This window comes from Cygnus atratus, chromosome 3 (genome assembly GCF_013377495.2).
Source record: "Cygnus atratus isolate AKBS03 ecotype Queensland, Australia chromosome 3, CAtr_DNAZoo_HiC_assembly, whole genome shotgun sequence".
In the NCBI taxonomy this organism is placed as follows: Eukaryota; Metazoa; Chordata; class Aves; order Anseriformes; family Anatidae; genus Cygnus; species Cygnus atratus.
This window is the reverse complement of record NC_066364.1, coordinates 19,826,976-19,847,108: the sequence shown is the minus strand read 5'-3', so window position 1 is coordinate 19,847,108 and position 20,133 is coordinate 19,826,976. Positions and strand designations below refer to the sequence as shown.

Here is a 20,133-nt window from a genome sequence, read left to right as displayed (position 1 = left end):
ACAAAAGTCACATAATATTTTCAAGCATTGTTCAAAAATAAAGCATTTTTGCAACCAATTCTTGCTATGAAACAATATGCACACAAAATGTATTTCTTAAATCCCATAAAATCCTCCAACATGAGGCAAAATGATAGTGTTTAAAAAGTGGCTGCAGACTGCAACATTGTCATTCAAAGCTGTTTTTCTTTTTTGTCCATTTCAGTTCAAAATACTAAAACATTTAATCACTAAAGCATTAAAAAGAATTTACACTCTATTTATTTTGATCAGCTTACCTCTTCAGAAATATATATACCCCAAAAATGTGCATACATTAGCAGCTATAAACATTACATGGCATATCACACTATGTCAGCTTATATGAAAACGTACAAAATGTGAATGTATTCAAAAAACTATTCTGCAGTTACTATCTTTAAAGCAAGACATAAAATCATTATGAAGTCTTGTAAGCATAACACTGTTTCAAACAGAAATAAATATATAACACTTTCTGGTAAATTACAGCAGCAAAAAACAAGAGGCATCCTTTTTTTAAGCAAGACTTTCACCACTATAGCAGCTGTTCAGACCTGAATTCCTCTCACAGCCTGCTTTATATTTTCCAGTAGGGCTTTATTTTCTGGACTCTGATAACGATCTTGATTTGTATACATGTCCGTCAAAGTGGTCACGTAAGCATCAAAATTTTGTTCATTGATTGGTTCCTACGAGATATTAAATAGTAGTTCATATACAACTTTTATTTTCTTAACCGTATATTCATTTAAGCATAACATATTATCAAGGCATATCGCCACCACTTTTTATAATATTTAAAATGCCTATTTAGTTCTTACTTAATTTTACAGGATACACTGGAACAGGCCCTCCATGTCTTTGTTAGCAGTTAAATGTATCTTTATGGTTTCAGTGTTGTTACCACAAACATCCAACTGGTTGATATAAACATAAAAAAGACATCTATTGTATGAAGTGAACTGAAGATCGCCAAATTCCTTAACTTGTGCTCTCAATCACTTACCATATGTGGCAGCTGGATATTAGCTAGACTATGAATTAAAGACTGGCTTAAATTGGCCAATTCATGAAGAAGAGACTCATTTTGCTGTTCAATTACTTTGTTCTCCTCTTCTATCGTCTTCAGGTTGCTCTCCATTGTGGTAATCTAAAATGGACAAATTTGTGTACAATGTAATATAAGGCAAGCTGTTATTAAGCATGTGCTCATCAAAGGGAGTGATAACAGATATACCAGAGAAAGGAGAGAAAAATTTTAAGATTATTCATTGAAACTAAAAATGGCTTGCTTGAGTCTACAATTCTTATAATTGTAAAAGGTTTTTAGTTCCAACTGTAAGTTGTTTAATGGCTTGTCTTTTTAATATTGGCAATAATGAATGGACTTGGATTTAGTTCCACTGTTTTAGAGCTTTTTTTTTTTTTTTTTTTTTTAATTGAAAGACATTACAAAGGACCTTAGTTCTGCACATTCCTCCATGTGGTTTAACACTTCCACTCCTAGCAGCCTACCATGCTCCTAGTCAATGGGACATTCTGCAGTAAGTCATTTATTTCCTATATTTTTTGCAACACATATATTGCTAGTTAAACATGCACTCCTTGCTGCCAGCGTTCAGCTCTTTGTAATTATATTTTGATTCTCTGCAAATTCATAGGGTTGCTTTTGAAAGCTGAACAATGCACAATATTTCAATGTATATAAAAATTCTGAATGTGTTTTAATAAATACAACTTGCAAAACTGAAGAAAATTTGCACACAGTGAAGTGAGTGGATTTTTGGAGCACGTCCACTTGTATAGTTGAATACAACTGAGAGTATGTGCTGCTGGTGTTCCCAGGTGACCATCCACAAAATATCTCCAGTCTTGTGTGGTGCTGGGCTTGAGCATTGCAGAGGCAACTTACCAAGTGCATGCAGAGCAGTACTAAGAAAGCTATAAGGATTTCAGATGAGCATTGGATTATGTTCAACCCATCAAGAGCACATGAAGAGCTCACTCGTACCTGTTAACACTTTAGAGATTTGTCCTTACTTTCCACACTGGATGACAACTGTTAACAGTTATTACAAACTATGCAGTGTGTGCTTGTGTGTGTAGGTTAAAATAAGCATTGACAAGAGGGCAGAAAAAGAAGACAGAGAAGTGGAAAAAATGCTAAAGAACACAAGGTTTTAAATTCCCAAAATAAGCTTAATCCATTTCTACTTTGGCATAGAGAGCAAACAGTGGAAAGAATCAATAGAATTTAAACACTGAGTTAAAGTTTGTGTTTGTGCAGTAGTAGCAGGCAGAAGGGGAAAAGGTTATGTGAATATTAACTTGACCAGGTTCACTAAATTTTGGCAATTTCTGTCATAATCCTGTCATAATCAGGTTGTTAGATGCCTCGAGTTTTATTGTAGATCCAGAGTTTTACTCTGCTTATGGAAATATAACACATTGATTGATAGACATAACTTTGACAAGAGATGTGGCAACATAATCTTTAAGTAGCTCTGACTTTGACTACAGTTGTATATATAGCAATTAATCCAACCTGTCAGTACTGCAGGGGCTTGATCTGTCATAATTAATTGATGTTGAGTTATTTCTACAACATATTATAGTAGACAAAATACTTTTCTTCAGCTTTGGAACTGGAAACACATTCTCCTCTCTTATTTTGCTTTCAGCTTGTGCATGTTAGAGAGCAACTCTGTATGCAGACACAAAGCATCATTCATAGGTGCTTGTTAGTCAGTTGTGCTCTGATATTTACCCTAAAAACTGTTTTTTATATTACAAACCAACACGAAGAGCTTGAGGTCAATGAAGGCCCATTTAAGTATGACATGGTGCTGCTGTCTCATGATAATTTAAGCAGCTAGAAAATCTATAAAAAATTATACTTGAGCACTGCCACCTGAATAGATTTTTTTTTCCATTGGGTTGTGTCATGTCACATGCTGACTATCTGAAAATTATTTGCAGATTTTTCTTCCCCCCCCCCAAAAAAAAATAAAAAAATTATGTGTTTCTACCCCTCTCACACTTTCAGACTGGAATGTTAAATTTAAAAAAATAAAAATAAAAATACTAGAAGATATTAATTTAAAAATGCCTTTTTCCAAGTCTTATCAAAAGGGCAGCTGAGAAGAGGAGAGTGTTATGAATGTCCCAACTGAGAAAAAGTCTGCAGCATGACTTCTCACTGTATTTAATATAAAAAAAATTCTATATGGAAGGGAAGTCCCAGGTGTAGGAAAAACTTTCACTGGCATTTACAATCATATGGGATGAAAATACATATGAAATGTAACTTTTGCTAGTTCTGGTGTTCACAGAGTTACCACTATTTTCCCATTGTGTATTTCCCACCTGTGAAGTTTTATTAAAATACAGGCTGTACAATGTTTTGTTCTTTTTCTTTTTTTTAAAAAAAAAGGTTTATCAGTAAACATTTTATTATACTTATTATAATTTTACTGTTGGAAAAAGAGGGAACTGTTGACTAATCTTCTTAACAGATTGATAACAACTATGATATAACTATGTGTTGGAAATGTAAATTTCTTATCTTAGGAGAGTGCAGTAATTCAAAACTGAAGCCTCTGAATTTTTGTGAAGTTTGACTCAGCTGGGATTTTCTGATGGGCATCAGTAGCTACTTGGGTTAGAACTGGTAAGTATTAGACCAGACTGCCCAGGGTGGCTGGGGAGTCTCTGATGTTGTAGGCAGTAATGAACAGGCAGACAAGCCTCTGCCAGAACTGGCTTAGGAAGAGCTACAGAGCAGTGAGGGAAGAAGACAGGTGGATAAAATAACCTTGCAAGGTCTCCTATAGCTCTATTTTCCAGAATTCTAATTATTTTAATGACAGTATGTTTCATTGCCAATCATTTTACCCTTTTCCTTAATCTGTTGCACCAAGGTGTGAAAAACATCCTTTGAACTTGATCAAAGTTCAAGTAAAATCATCAGTTGAGGGTTTTTTGTTTTTGTTTTGTTTTTACAACACTATGCAGTGCACCCAGGTAAGGCCTTATCTGATTTCCTAAGAGTATGCAAAGTCTGAGGTGTGAAAGCTGGAATTGAGATTACAGAAGTACAGTTTCTGTACTTATTTCAGGTCAAAACTTGATGTGAAACTACTAGCTAAATCTATTAAAATTAATGCATATTTCATGTCTGTGATAGTGTTTTCACGGCTTTATTTTTTTTTTAATTTATATGGACACAAAACAAAAATGCAGAAAGTTATTGAAACTGGAGCATTTACTTCAAATACATTTTAAGTTAGCCAAACTGCTTCAAGTTTTTTAAAATCTCAGCCAAATCAATCTATGTGAATAGCACCTAAAGCACAGCATTAAGCAAAATAAAACAAATGGCAGCTTCCAAGCTGCCAGCTTCAAAACTTGGGACCAAATCCTACCAATATTATATATATTGTTTTCTGCTACTGACTAGTCTTCTTGCTTTACATTCTTGCAGATTTTGTCCTCATTACCCTACAGTTATACTTGTTCATATCAGAAAAATGTGTGAAACACAAATCAAGTGTTATATAAAGTGCAATATAAATTTGGCTAACACTTAGAAGTCAAAGAAACATAGGCTGAAAGGGACATATCCTGCCCCTGTTTATGAGTATACAAGAGGATGAGGACAATGGACATGGGACTCTTCTCTGCAAGCAGTACACAAAGAAGTAGCATGGAAGAGTCATCTCTGTTTCTATCAGTATCAATGGGCGTTCAATGACTACGATCATGGGACTAAAGACTGATAAACAGTGAGAACTGTGGCAAAGCTTACTGTTACTGTCTGTATTCAAATCATGTGTAGACAACAGCACCAGACACTAAGTTGGACAATGGAAAATGTCAGGGAAGGAATTCAATTAGTTTCCTTCTTTTTCCTTTTCCATTCACTGTTAGGACTGGTGAAAAAGGAGAATAAAATGAGGTTTTAGATAGTCTAATGTTAGCTTTTCCTTGTTTTCAATAGATTTATGGGGAACCTAAAAGGATTTAAGCTGGATCTGTGAAACCACTTTTGCTGCCAAGGGCTGTACTTAGTGTACTAAACAATGAAGTGAAACAGGTATTCACTTCCCCATCTAAATTTCCTTTGTAACACAAACCTGACAAAAGCTATATTATTCATCTGGGCTCCTTTGTCTTGCAACTTATGTTAATGAACATAATCTAACCTAACATTTTAACTGCTATTAGAAATCACAGGATCACAGAATTGTAGGGGTTGGAAGGAACCTCAAGAGATCATCGGATCCAACCCCCAAATGTGTATACAGCTTTACCAAGGGGAAATACAATGCTGAACTGGCCACTGTTTTAGACAGTATAATTTGCTAAGGCTTTTTTTCCTTTTTCCATGGTTGTAACTGATGAGAAAATTGCATAATGGATATTGTTTACTGATTTTATAAATCGCTCACATATAAATATGTGAGGAATATGAAAGGCTACAATATATTTCCCATATTTCTTTTAATCATTTTTTTTTAGAAAAAGCATCTGAATTTAGGGCTTCATAAAACTGTTACCTGAGTTCTGAGTTTAATCATATCAGCTTCCATCTGGGAGTTGGATTCATTTAGTTCCTTGATTTCTTCATCTAACTGTTTAATTTCTTCATCATTTTCTATACCTATGTGATATAAGAATAAAAGGGGTGTTAAAATAACTAAGCTTTAAATCGTAGTTCAGCAAATTAATTATTTCCATATTTGAAATTAAATTTATTTCAAGTCATAGTACAAAAGAAAAAAATATATAAATAAAGCATTCTTCAACCTTGTGTTCTGAAGTTAAAACAATGTGCTTTCCCATTACTTTTAAAAATTGCAATAATTTTCCACATAGAGTGATGAAAATGACCAGAGAATCAATGACACCCTTTCTCTTTTTGTATTTTGATTTTAACTTTGAATTAAAAGAAAGGTACCCGTAGCAACAAATTCTGCTGCACTGTCATATGTAACTTATTTGAAGGATTATGTCCATTTATAGATCTTCTGAAGGAAAAGAAAATATCTTAACATGTTCTCTTCATATGACAGTGTTTTCAAAATTATTTGTAACTAATTTAGAAGATTTTTTTTTTCCATAACACTGTGAGATTTTGTTGATGCATTAGGATATTGTGATTTGTCTGTTGGTTTTAATAATTTAATATCATTTTAATAATTTTTGAATCCTGCAACAACGTACGACCACCTATCCACCTTGGTGAATGAGATATGAACTGGAAAATTACAATCATATATTCTATTTAGAAATATTTTAGTGTTTTAGATCTATATAAGCACAACAAACCTGTCTGTCCCACTCCACTGTTGGCTCAGATTTCCACAGCATAAAGCCCAGTTTCAATTCTACTGACAGTGAATTCAGTGTTTTTACTACAAAGATTTACACAAACAGGAAAAAGCCCATACAGTAGTGATAACTTTAGCTTACAAAGAAGTAATATTTAAAAAGGTAATGATTAAAAATTTACCATTACTGGCCCGCTGCTTTATTGTTAACATTTGTTCTCCAGACAGCTTTGCTTTCTTCATTGCTGAAGTAGCTCTGGGGCATCCTGATAAACTGTGAACAGTAAAGAGCCTGTTAATTTTGATAGGTCATTGAAAATATATCTGTAATCCAAAACTGTAATAAAAACAGTATTAGAGGCAGTTTATTGTCACTGCCCAGCACTGAAAGAGTGTGTTAGTCAGAAAAAAAAAAAAGAAAAAAAAAAAGAAAAAAAAAGAAAAAAAAAGAAAAAAAAAAGACTTACCAGTAGTGATTTCATGGTTTTATTCTTCCATCCAAATTCTTTTTGTATAGACAGCTAATATAAAAGTCAGATATATCTTGTAAAAGTATAAACTAGGGAACAACAGTCCTATTTTCTAAAGATGCAATGCTCTTATTAAAAAGATGTATTTTAAAAACAGTTACTGTGCAAATACTGCCCCTTGGATTTAAATGCCCACTCTTTGAATTTCCACACATTTTAATTCATGTGTCCAAACAGGTACCTGAATGCTGATAGAAGGGGACATGAGCTACAGGTTGCATCCAAATAACTAACCCTTATAAGCTATGCTTCTCTTCGTGAATATCACCTATGGAGCCACATAAATTGCTTCTTGAAAAAGCAGTAACTGCATGTTAGTTTTTCTGTTGAACCCAAAGAAAAGTCATTCCCAAATTCAAAGATAAGAGTATATGCAAAGTTTCTGCATCATTTAATTGGCTTCATTTTTGTATCATCTTATTTAATGAATTTCCTCTTATTTTTCCTTACTCTTTTTCAGGAGTTAGGATCATTAGGCATTGTAACAACTGCATTAGTTTACTCTTATTTTGATCCTCAGCCTTTTCCTCTCTAAAGGTCTTAACAGCTAGGTAAACCCTCAAAATAAAACTATCCCCCAAAACAGCCCATAAGTCCGGTATTCCTACTCCACACAGAGCAACATGAAACCTGGATGCCTGAATTGCACATACCTGAAATTACAGAATAATGAAAGAAAAAGTATAGTCAGAAGTATTAGAAATTTACTGTGACATTCAGTGTGCTTATATCCAACCTTTAGTGCCTAAACCCCATCTTATTCCCAGGGTCCAGTCAGACACACCTAGCTTGCAGGACTGCCTAACCTTCCCAGCTTGTCTGAAAGGCTACCTCTACTAGTACATATACTCCAGGCTCTTCAGATTATGCTCTCGTGCTGTGGCCCCAGGCATAATGCCTTATATTTACACTATTAAGTTTTCTTACTTTTCAAAAACAGAGCGGTCACATTCCAGCTACCTAGTATCAGCAGTCTCTGGCCTGTGCTATCACCTTTGGAAAGCTATCTGTTGGAAGGGTAGGATATATCACCTATGCCTCTGCTGCAATTCAAGCATATTGACACTAGGTGTCTTCTGCCGAAACTTGAAAAGGAAAGAGCTGGGTCCTGCAGGAACTGAGGGAGAGTTGCTTTACGTAGATTTCCTCCCCTCTCCTACAGGCACTGTGCACCCAGATGAGACATGGGCTAGTGAGGGGAAAGGCAGAAGGTCTGCTAGAGAGGATGCAGAAGGCTTCTGGATCCTGCAGCTAAACTGATTGTGTTCTTCCTCACTAGTGATCTAATAGGCACAGATGGAGGATGACTTTGACTAAAATGTATTTCTTTCCATGATACCGTGTCCCCAAATACCTAACTAGAGCCTCATTTGACCTTTTCGCCCTTTACACACATGGCTTTAACATGTGCATCATTGCAGTGCTATGAGTACTTTTAGTTTATGTTCTTGTCTTTAGAAGAGGTCATGTATGAACAGAAGCTCCTGACTTTTCCTGTAGCTTTGCTTAATTTAAGAGAACAGTCTATACTCCCAGAGGTACCAGATTCAACACATGGGAAGTCAGACCATGCCATCAACTTCCTCTGCAGGTCTTTATTAGCAAATCTGTCTCTCCACTAGTTGGATATGGTAATGTAAGTGGATTAGTTCACTTTCCAGGCACTTAGAATTTCAATGAAAAATATACTAAAGTATATTTCACTTGGCTACATTCCTCAGAAATAGATAAAACAAGATAGCTATATGCATCCTCTTTGTTCAGCTCTGTTGTTAAGTTACCTAAAAATACTTCAAATCATTCAAAAAGTAGCTTAGGACATTGGGGAGTTTCTACTCTACAAGGACATTCTACCTCTTCCTTTCTATCTTCTTGACTATGCTTACTTGTCCTAGAGTTTTTTTGTTTTGTTTTGTTTTGTTTTTTTTTTAAGTTGAAAACAACCAAAAGAGGACAGGACATATGGAAAGATAAGAAGAGAAAAAGGGCTAAGTCAGCATTACACCAGAAGCAGACTGTTGTACAAAAGCTGAACCTCACTATGTGGGAAATTAACCAAAAAGCTTCAGCTGAGATTCCTGTGAGATCGGGAGTAGCTCCAGATTTCTAGGAGACTACTAGGCTACTGGGGATAGAAGAAGACAGAAGACTACTTCTGGAGACAGAAAAAGAGCAGGTATGATTTTATTTGTCTCAAATATTTTGAGACAAGATTTTACTTGTACAAAAGAGTAGAAGTGAATTCCATTTCAGCACTTCAAGAGTATACTGGTTTATATAAAACCAATATACTGGTTTTATACTGGTTTTAGAGTAATTTTGTTAGTAATTTTCCTAGTAGCTCACATGATTCCGTGCTTTGGATGTGTGATGAAGAAGTGGTGATAACACATGGATGTTTCAGTTGTTGCAGAGCAGTGCTCACACAGAGCCAAGGACTTTTCTGCTCCTTGTGCTGCCCTGCCAGCGAGGAGGACGGGAGTGCACCAGGAGCTGTGAGGGGACACAGCCAGGACAGCTGGCCCAGGCTGACCAAAGGGATGTCCCACACCATGTGGCATCATGCTCAGCAATAAAACTGGGGGAAAGAAGAAAAAAGGGGGGGAAGTTGGGAGTGATGGTGTTTGTCTTCCCAAGTAACCACTGTACATGATGAGCCCTGCTTTACTGAAAAGGGTTGAACATCTGCCTGCCAAAGTGAAGTACTGAATGAATTCCTTATTTTGCTTTGCTTGTGCACACACCTTTTACTTTACTTATCAAGTTGTCTGTCTCAGCCCATGAGTTTTCTCGCTTTTACCTTTCTGATTCTCTTCCGCATCCCATTGGGCAAGGAGTGAGCAAGTGACAGTGTGGGACTTACCTGCCAATTGGCATTAAAACACAACAAAGAGTTAAGGAAAATATGCTGTAAGAATCTCAAAAAAAAAAAAAAAAAGACAAACATGCTAGCTAGTAGTTTTGATAAGGATAATATCAAGTTTAAATTCTTTATAGTTGATGCCTGTGTCATAGGCTTTCTATTACAGTGAAATTAGTATGAAATCCTGGTTTGGTTTATTTTTTTATTTTTTAATAAAACTGATACTGACTTTTAAACAAATATGGAAGTCTTCTGCTTGTTCACTCTAGTAAAGAACTTGTAAAATTAATCATAGTTATCTCCCTTGCTGCTGCCATTATTCTCATACACATGAGAAATCATGCAGAAGAACACATAAACATAGTTGAGCTTTCTTTTCGTAATAAAAAAAAAAATAAGGCTTTCTACTGACATTGCTGAGGGTATGTCTGTAATAAATACAGTATAAACATACTAACACATCATTTATCTCTGTCAGATTGTGGATGCCATAGGGCTTGAAGCTACAGCATTTTAGGTGTAGCTGTGAGAAGCACCAATACCCAGCTCTTTCTTCCCTCTGAATTTCTGATTCAGCAGGAGCTGTGAGCTGCTGCTGCCACAGAGACAAGTCACCAACAGCCAGCTGGTCATTAGCACCATGTCTTCTTAAGATGCCATGCCTTTTGGTTCTCACTGAATTTCTACTGTCAGGCTTAATCTCTAACTTGAGAAAAAAAAAAAAAGAAAAAAAAAGAAAAAGTGCAGTCTGACATATCATCCTTGAAAGCCAGTCTCTGCAATAATTTATAAAATACTGTGATAAAATACTGTGAAAACAGGCCCAGTCAGCATGGGTTCATGAAAGGCAAGTCCTGCCTGACCAACCTCATCTCCTATGACCAGGTAATCTGCCTAGTGGATGAGGGAAAGGCTGTTGATATAGTCTACCCAGACTTCAGCAAAGCCTTTGACAGGGTCTCCCACAGCATTCTCTTGGAGAAGCTGGCAGCCCATGGCTTGGACAAGTACACTCTTTGCTGGGTTAAAAACTGGGTGGACAGCCAGGCCCAGAGAGTGGTGGTGAACGGAGTGAAATCCAGCTGGCAACCGGTCACCAATGGTGTTCCCCAGGGGTTGGTGTTGGGGCCTATCCTCTTTAATATCTTTGCTGATGATTTAGACGATGAAATTGAGTGCACCCTTAGTAAGTTTGCAGATGACACCAATTTGGGGAGAAGTGTTGATCTGCTGGAGGGTAGGAAGGCCCTGCAGAGGGACCTGAACAGGTTGGATCAATGGGCAGAGGCCAATGGGATGAGGTTCAACATGGCTAAGTGCTGGACCCTGCACTTTGGTCACAACAACCCCATGCAATGCTACAGGCTTGAGGCAGACTGGCTGGAAAGCTGTGCAGAGGAAAAGGATCTGCGGGTGTTGGTCGATGCTCGCCTGAACATGAGCCAGCAGTGTGCCCAAGTGGCCAAGAAGGCCAACAACATTCTGGCTTGTATTAGGAATAGTGTAGCCAGCAGAACCAGGGAGGTGATCGTTCCCCTGTACTCAGCTCTGGTGAGGCCGCACCTCAAGTACTGTGTTCAGCTTTGGGCCCCTCAGTACAAGAAGGCCATCGAGGCCCTGGAGCGTGTCCAGAGAAGGGCTACAAAGCTGGTGAAGGACCTGGAACACAAGTCCTATGAGGAGTGGCTGAGGGAACTGGGCTTGTTTAGTCTGAAGAAGAGGAGGCTCAGGGGAGACCTTATTGCTCTCTACAACTACCTGAAAGGAAGTTGTGGGGAGCTGGGGGTCAGCCTCTTCTCACAGGTAACTAGTGATAGGACTAGAGGGAATGACTTCAAATCGCGCCAAGGGAGGTTTAGGTTAGAAATTAGGAGATATTCTTTCTCAGAAAGAATAGTCAGGCATTGTAACGGGTTGCCGAGGGAAGTGGTGGCATCACTGTCCCTGGGGGTGTTCAAGGAAAGGTTGGACGTGGTGCTTACAGACATGGTTTAGTGGGTGACATTGGTAGTAGGGTGAAGGTTGGACCAGATGATCTCAGAGATATTTTCCAACCTTAATGATTCTGTGATTCTGTGAAACCCAGTCATCTGCAAGTTAAGCAGAAAGACTTATATGCACAAATTAGGATAAAGTATATATGTATGCACCACAAATATATATATACATATATATGGTGATCACATTTGTTAAGAGTTGAACACAATGTGAAGAATTCATTTTCTTCCTTGTTTAGGAATCTGGTAACATTTCTGCAACCTATGCCTAAACTTACATTCACTGGATTTAGAAAATAAGGTGAAATTAGTCCTCAGATAAAAGGAAAATTACTGGAGGGAAAAAAAAAAAAAAGTTTGAAAGGGATATCTCAGTCTTAGTTTAAGTTTACCAAGAAATCTAGTTTAAAACAAAGAAATGTGGGCTAAAATGCTGAACTGCTTCAAGAATGTAATTTCACTGTATTCAGGGATACAAACAAGAAAGGCTAGCTGAGTGGAGGGATCATTGATCAATGGATTAATTGTCTGGGTGACTGATTTTAGTTATCTGGGTTCCAGCTGTGCTCTGTTAACTTTTTTATTTATTTTTTTTTCCTCAGCAGACAGATGTAGTCTGGTCCATCTTGGAGCTGAAGGAATTGTACTTGGCCTATTAAGTGAAGAAAACATTTCCAAAGAGGGAAGTAGGGATGTGGGAAAGGAGCAGACATAGGTCAAATAAAAGGTAACTTTTATATTTGGTGTGTGAAGTGCTGAAGTTTACAGAGAAAGAACAGGAAGTAAAGAAACCAGAGGCTTAATCTGGAGTAACCAAAAAGCATCCTGAGAGCTAACTTTATAAACATTATAAGATGTTAATAGATTCACTACCACAGTGGTTTTTTGTTTGTTTTTTGTTTGTTTGTTTGTTTCAAAAGTTAAGAGAATGAAACATTTTTCCTGTTTATTACAAGTAGCATCATCCACAGACTAAAGAAAGGCTAAAGGGACCTCTGCTGACTAGAGATAGATCCAAAACAAGCCCCACATTAAATCCTTTTGAAATGCTGGGAAATATAGATCACACTGAAAACTACTGCTTCATTTTGTTAATGGATGAAACCTTACTCTTACAACTAAGCTTCTGAGCTGTTTGGTAATGTTTGAAGTTCAAGTTAAGTGATCAAACTCAGCGATCAAAGGGGCTCTTTCCTTGGTTTAATATTAAACCCATGAGCCATTCATTATTTTTCTTTCTATGTTGAGGGGTATCAGCTGTAGAGATTTCCTTATTCCTGTGAGGAAACTCTGCTACACACCCGAAAAGATGAAATACTCTATGAACAACTCCAGCAGAGATAAAAGAAACCCTCCCCGCCCAACATTCATTTTTATTTACACTCAAGGGTGACTGGCTTATCCCCAGCTTCTTATTGAACTGCAAAGTCCAGACTGAAGGAGTCCAGGATTGTTAGCAGTAGATCGGTTCTGAAAACAAGGTAGTTTTGTTTGTGTTTCTGCCTAAAGAATTTTTGTGTGCATTTACATTTCACACCTGAATGTGGGTGTAGGAGAACTTTCACTTAAATTTTCAGTCATGAGGGAAATACAAGTTAAGAGGACTAAAAGCCTGATGCAATGTGGAAAGTAGCAGCTTCTAATCCAAGCTGTTTTCTGAAGCTGCTAGAGAAAGTAGCTGAGATTTGATTTTGTTTAAATAAATCTTGCATTGGTTCTGGAACTTAGAAGCATCAAAACACAACTCAAGGGCTAAAGAAGAAATATAGGTATTATGATTAAAAACAAAATGTAAACTTCTCAATATTTTAATGATACCAGATCACTGTTTGAGAAAGACTTCCTGTAAAGAACTACTTTCTTATCTTGGAGGGGAGGGTTAAAGTAGCATTAAATCAGGTTGGTCAAGCAACAAATGGACAACAATAGAGTGAATGGTCATGATACCCACAAGCTGAGACATTATTTGTTTTTTATTCAAGATTTAAAAGGTAAAAGTTTTATAGCTTAATTATGCCTATCCCCCCAAACAAAATAATAAAATAAAAATCAAGTTATAAATAAATAAATAAAACAAAATCGAAAATATGCAGAACTATGAACATTGCCAAGCTGAGAGAAAAGGTTCTGAGAGAAGGCTCAATTTGAAAGGAATCGCTCTGGGGCAAAAATATACAACAGGAAAAAACAAAAAGGGTTATTGAATCTCAAAGTGCTGCAACTTTAAGAACACTGCCAAATTTGCTCTTTATCTGGGCATGGCTACTCCTGAGGCAAATTTACATCAAGTTTTGTTCATTGAAGTTGCTTACTCGGCAAAGAGGCTCTGTGGGTGGGCTTCTCACATGTCCTAATGAGTGTTGACCTGTATCATCCCTAACAGGGAAAGGGTTTTTGTCTGTTGTCCAATGATGTAATAGCTGTTCAAAAATCCCTCATTACTCTCAGGTGAGGGAGGAAATGTTGCAGCATGTTCTGTGATTTGCAGGTGGCCCTAGCACCTGTTAAATTGCAGGGAAGGAGTGTGCACTTAATATAGCACCATTGAGCAGAGTCTCTTAGGAGCTGGGGGCCCAGCTTTGGTTACTGGAAAATTTATCAGCCTTTCTCCTGTTCTATGACTGCACATAACAGGACAGACGACTTGAAGACTAGTGAATTTACTGGTCAGTCAAACTGGGCACATAATGTTGTGAAGGAAAAGATAGGCTGAGACTTCCCTGTGTATAAATAGGTAAGGTGTATCTCTAGCTAAATGTCTCTGATTAATGTGCTTGGGTGGGCAAAAATTTCAAGTGACCTGTTTAGTGACCAAGCCCTGCTAACTTTAGACACTTAAAATGAAGCACAGTTTCTCCAGGCCTGACACTAAACAACAGAGAGAAAAAAGTACTTCAAGAGGAAAATCTGTTCCACCTGAAATCTAAAAAGCCATACAGTGATCTCTATTTTTTTTTTTTTTTGTGGGCTATGTCTGTAATGAGGACAAACAGGCTCATAACCTGAGATCTTCTGCTAAAGTGCCTGGAATCAAGGAGATGTGCCACTGCAAGCACATATACAAATTACTGTCTGCTGTCGTCAGCTCTGCTCAGCAAAATGATTTTTCTTGCTTATATTGTGCTGTCTGCTTTTTCTAGTATGAATTTCATATTATTTTCTCCTTGACTTTCCCAAGGTAAATAAGCCTCTTAAGTCCTTTTAGATTAGCTCTCTGTTAGGAGTCTTTCGGTTTAATAGACTGCACATTTGATTATAATGTTATTCCATCCTTCTTCCAGATTGTAATGAAAAGAGCTGGCAGAACTACCCACAGTTTAAGAGCCTAACTCCTTCAACGACCAGGCTTTGCTTGTAGTCACTCCTGACTTTTGTCAATTTTTAAGTGATCTGACTGCAATCGTCCACAGTAGGTGTCTGCCTCAGGCTCATTTTTTTTTCCAAATGTCATAGAAAAAAAATAAAAATCAATTTCTCAGAATATATTTGTATACCCTTGTTTTGGTAATATACATTGTTTTCTACATATTGAGGGGGAAAAACAATAATTCAGTGAATATTTCTAATTGTTTATAAATTGGAGCAAGACCTGACATTTCATGAGGTCTTGTTCTGAGTTTAGAGATACATTCTACTGTCCTCATTAAAGTGTACATGGATTTGGCAGAGTTATAAGCCTCTGACTGGACATGTTCAGTAGATAAGTGTTAGCATTTGGGTGCCAGACCCTTGGTATATTTTGTGTGCATGGCAATGGGGAGCACTCCAGGCCTTTCTCTGCCATTAGGTCTGTCCAGGGCAGCAGGGTGCAGGGAAGAAGGGTGCTTGCTAGGAGCAAAGCTGGTGGGACCAACTGACCTGTTCTGCTGGTGCTCAGGAGAAGCACATTAGAAGACTCTACTCAACCAGACAGGGCCTGGACATGGCCTCAAGCCATGTCTAAGGCTCAGGCCAACTATCACTCTTCCCAGCATTGTCCAGGCACCATTTTAGTGGTTATCACAGTCTACGGTCACCAAAAGACAGCTTATATACTGGACTATAATTCTTACATACAGGAATGGGTGTACAGACATGAGACACTGCACATCTGGGTATAAAAAGGTTCCCTGGTCTGCTTTACTGCTTATTTTGGCATAGCCTGGGAGTCTGCTTTTAATACCTGATGAATGGAAATCTGGATCAGACTGTATATTTTTTTAGTTTAATATTTTTTCTTCTTTGTTTATATATTGTTACGCTTAATTTCCATGTTTCTCTCCTTGCCTTCTTAGAAATCTGTCAGCACATTTGCATGTCTCTCATCTTTCAGTAATGTCACCATGATGACACTTGTCACTGTTAGTTGCAATTACCGTCAAATACAGTGAGTTTGGTTAATTCTTCTATGCTCTTAACATTGTATGACTTTCTCCTGCTGAATTGCAACCTAGAGCTTCTAGGGAAAAAAAATAAGAAGTAGAAAGCAGAAAAATAAACCTATGGCGGAGAGTGAACAGGCAGATAAACAAACAAGCAAAGAACAACAATAAAAACAAACAGCTTTAAAAAAATACTTCGTGAAATAATAATAATAAAGAGTGAATTAATGTTGGCTCAACTGTGGCAGTCTATTTGTCAACTTACTGTACTAACAAATAAAACAAAGGCCAAGAGTTGACTTGACAAGAGGACTAGCTAGAAAGAGGTACAACCAAATAACTGAATGAATTGCATATTAAAATCTTCTTACACATCTGGAGCCCGACCGTATTTACGTTTAATAAATGCATGAATGGAAGAACAAGAAAAATTTCTTCTCTGCAAAGTTTTTACCACTTTCAGCATCATCTTCAACATAGCATATGAATAGCTTTCATAAGTAATTTTTAACCTTTTATTCCCCATACATATAATTTCTGGACACAAATTCCTTATAAATGTGATGTTTTGGAAGTTTAGAGCATCCTGAGAATTCATTCAGACATTTTGATTGTTTATGTTTTAAAGAATGCTCACAATTATTTCTTTGTTGTTTTTACACACAATATTTTATCATGAAATACATCATTTTTGCACTATGGCTTACAGCACTGTAGCTATATATCTTCTGATGTCTTTAATTTGGATTAGTCCACAGTACTTTGTATCATATATATATATATGACCTGATCTAACTTTACATTCTAGTTTCTTTTTTTTTTTTAGTTAAGCATCTGAGCTTTTCTCTTTGCATTTATTTGAAAACAACAGATATTATTATTATTATTATTATTATTTACATTTTAGCTTTTATTTCAAATAAGCTTTCTATTTTGCCAAATAGCTGATTCCTGTTAGGAACTGATTGCCTCCATCTAAATTCTGGGCACTTTCATTTCACCATGAACTGACAGGAGAAATGGAGAAATGAACTGAGACACTAGCATTTTAGTATCTCAGATGACTTAAGGTAATGTAAGTCCTGCTGTCTTATCTACAGGCCTCATACAATACTGCATCAACACAAAGGCTATTTCAGGTCTGCAGCTCTGCAGGAATGATTTTGTTAAAATAACAGAAGTTGCAATCCTACGTAGAAAACATTAAAAAAATCATAATCATCAGAGTTCTTCTCAGGCTCAGTCATTTAACAAGGGGCAATGATCAGCTTCCACATCCCTCCTGAGCATTTTTCTTCTAGGCTGCCACTGCCCCTCTTCTCTGTCTCCAACTTGACATGGGTGACTTGCCTCCCACACTTCTGTACTGGGTCTGGCTGGGATGGAGTTAACTTTCCCGGCAGCAGCCCATACAGTGCTGTTCTCTGCACTTGTAGCTAGAACAGCCCTGTTATCACACCAGTGTTGTGTTTATTGCTGAGCAGTGCTGGCACAGCACCAGTATTCCTTCCAAACCCCCCAGAGCCAGCAGGATGGGGGTGGGCAAGAAGTGGGGAGGGGACATCACTAGGGCAGCTGCCCTAAACCAACCAAAGGGATATTCCATGCCATATGGTGTCACACTCAGCAAGAAAAGGTGGGAAAGGGGAAGGAGAGGGGGGCTCTTGTTATGAAGACATCTGTCCTCCCAATGTGGCTGAACATTGTTCGTTGATGGGAAGCAGAGAATATTTTTTTTTCATCTCTCTGTGCTTCCATGTGGGCTTTGCTTGTTTTTCCCTCTTCCTTTTTCCTTTAACTAAATTATCCCTATCTCAACCCATGAGCCTTTTTATTATTATTTTTTTTTTCCCCAGTGTACTTTCTTCTCCTCCCCTGCCTTCTTTGAAGGAGGGCTAGTGAGAGAGCAATTGTAGTAGAGTTTGACTGCCCAGCAGGTTAAAGCCACCACAACTTTCCACCTCTACATGCAGTCAGCTCCACACAGAGACTTCTCTCATGGTCTGCTGCTGTAGCCCTTTGTAATCAAATAACTCATTTCTAAATGCTTCATTCACTGAGCTAATGCTAAGTATTTTCTTGCTTTCAAATGCCAAAGGTGAAAAACACTGATGGTAATAGAGGATACGACTTCCAGCACATAGATTGAAAACTCTAAACCATTTAGAAACAAATTTGCAGCCACTAGCACATGTCTGGAGATGTGAAGTGTCTGGATTATCGACCTACTTCCCCTTCAGCACTCTGCATGCAAACACCACCCACAGATAAACCGTTTGGTAAGATGTTCTTTGGACACAGGCTCAAGCTACAGCCCTGAGCAACAGGAGATTTGTCCACAAGCAGCACTTGCAAGCCTACCCTTCAGGAGTTGGTCACGTTAAAGGTTTTTTTTTTTTTTTTTTTTTTCAGACAATGTCTGTTTCTAGCAAAAAAAATCATGACAAAAAGGATCTACACATGAAATTCTACTGTTCTGTCCTTCTTTCCTGACATTTGTCATTTCCTGGATGCTTTGGGAGTTCAGGAACTCAGTGGTTCTCTGCAGATCTGTGTGAGCTTAGGTGTCAGTCTGCTTCTAGCAAGCAGCTGCTGAAGACAGTTCCTGCCTTGAGTTTTTATCTTTTCCTAACCTGCCTGTTCCCAGGCTTAGCAATGCAGCTGTACAGCTCAGAGCTGTGACCAACTAGAATTTTCAGAGGAAATAAACCCTGGTGCTCCTTCACCTCAGGATGTATACACAAGATGCTGAATGAACTGAATGCACTGCTATTATCTTTCTACAGGCTTTCTAACAGCCTTACAATTAACTAGGTCTTCCTATGTATAAAGTGAATAGCCCAAAACAGCCCTGTGTTTCTCATAACCACATCTCAATTTCTACTTACATTTCTTCAGAAGAGAAAAGGCACTGGATGATGTCTGCAGCCCCTTCCAGCACATCTAAGTATTTTGCAAACCCCGTGGTGTGCTCTTGCTGGTCAAACACAAATCCTATTCTATAAACTTGTCTACAGATCTTGGAATCCCACTGCCCTCAGTCAGGATACAGATACACTAAAGAAAAATTCCCCTTCTTCTCATTTTAATTTCTGTTTATTACTGACATAAGCATTAGCTTGTAATGGGGAATATACTTAAAAATTAACAATCACTGATATATTATAGCTCTACCAGGATATGTTTTCCATGGTAAAGGAAATTTGAAAGCTACATTACCAAATTTGAAATGGGTGAATAGTGATTAAAATAAAAACAGGCAAGAGATGGGGACAGGAACATTGTCCTAGGCATTTGTGACTGTAATTGCCACTGAAGTCAACCAAAGCATATTACCCTTCAGTACTAAGGAGCAGGACTGCTATATCCAAGCATACTCTGAAAAAGTCCCCACTAATTGCAGTATTAGAAATGATTCAATCCAGAAAAATCTTAAATCAAATAAGATGATGCAAGGGCCTGTTCAAGAACCAATGTGGAAAGCTGCAGTATAATAAGCAAGTTGCATTTCATTATAACATATTTCATTTACCTATTTACTGACTCCATGATTACATGCCTTTCAATTCATTTTCATATTGCTAATAGGTCACCTTATTTCACAGTGGCCTTTCATGCTGGCACTGGCTCCTTTGTGAAGCATAGTACTCCACATCCTGTACTTCAAATCCCTCCTGATAACCCTCTATTGCCATTGTTTCCTAAGAAAAACTCCTTGATGAAATAAAACTATTCATAGGAATTTCTGTGAACAGGAATGGCAAACATTAAATAAACAGAAACCTCTGTTAGTGCCTTTGTTCATAGGGTAGGAGTCTAAGTTTACTGAAGTTTGTGACTTTTTCCATTGACTACTTATTTCTTCTTCAGAAGCATGTATGCATATATTTAAATTCCAGACAACATGATACCAGTTGGAGGACTGATTTACCCAGACTCGTGGATCATCTCAAGTCCATTGTTATCAGTGGAGTTATACCTTGTGTACAAGATGTAACAGCAGCTCTAAGAAATCTTTTCCTCAAAAAC

At 37.5% G+C, this 20,133-nt stretch overlaps 1 protein-coding gene across 1 annotated transcript in view; it reads right to left on the bottom strand.

Moving 5' to 3' along the window:
• Positions 1-321: 321 nt before the first annotated feature.
• The window catches only part of MYT1L (myelin transcription factor 1 like), a 130,591-nt gene continuing 110,779 nt past the window's right edge, over positions 322-20,133 (bottom strand). The window contains 4 exon segments of the mRNA XM_035542940.1: positions 322-710; positions 1,028-1,171; positions 5,580-5,683; positions 6,536-6,627. Coding sequence (XP_035398833.1) covers positions 570-710; positions 1,028-1,171; positions 5,580-5,683; positions 6,536-6,627 — 481 coding nt within the window. The 3' untranslated portion in view covers positions 322-569.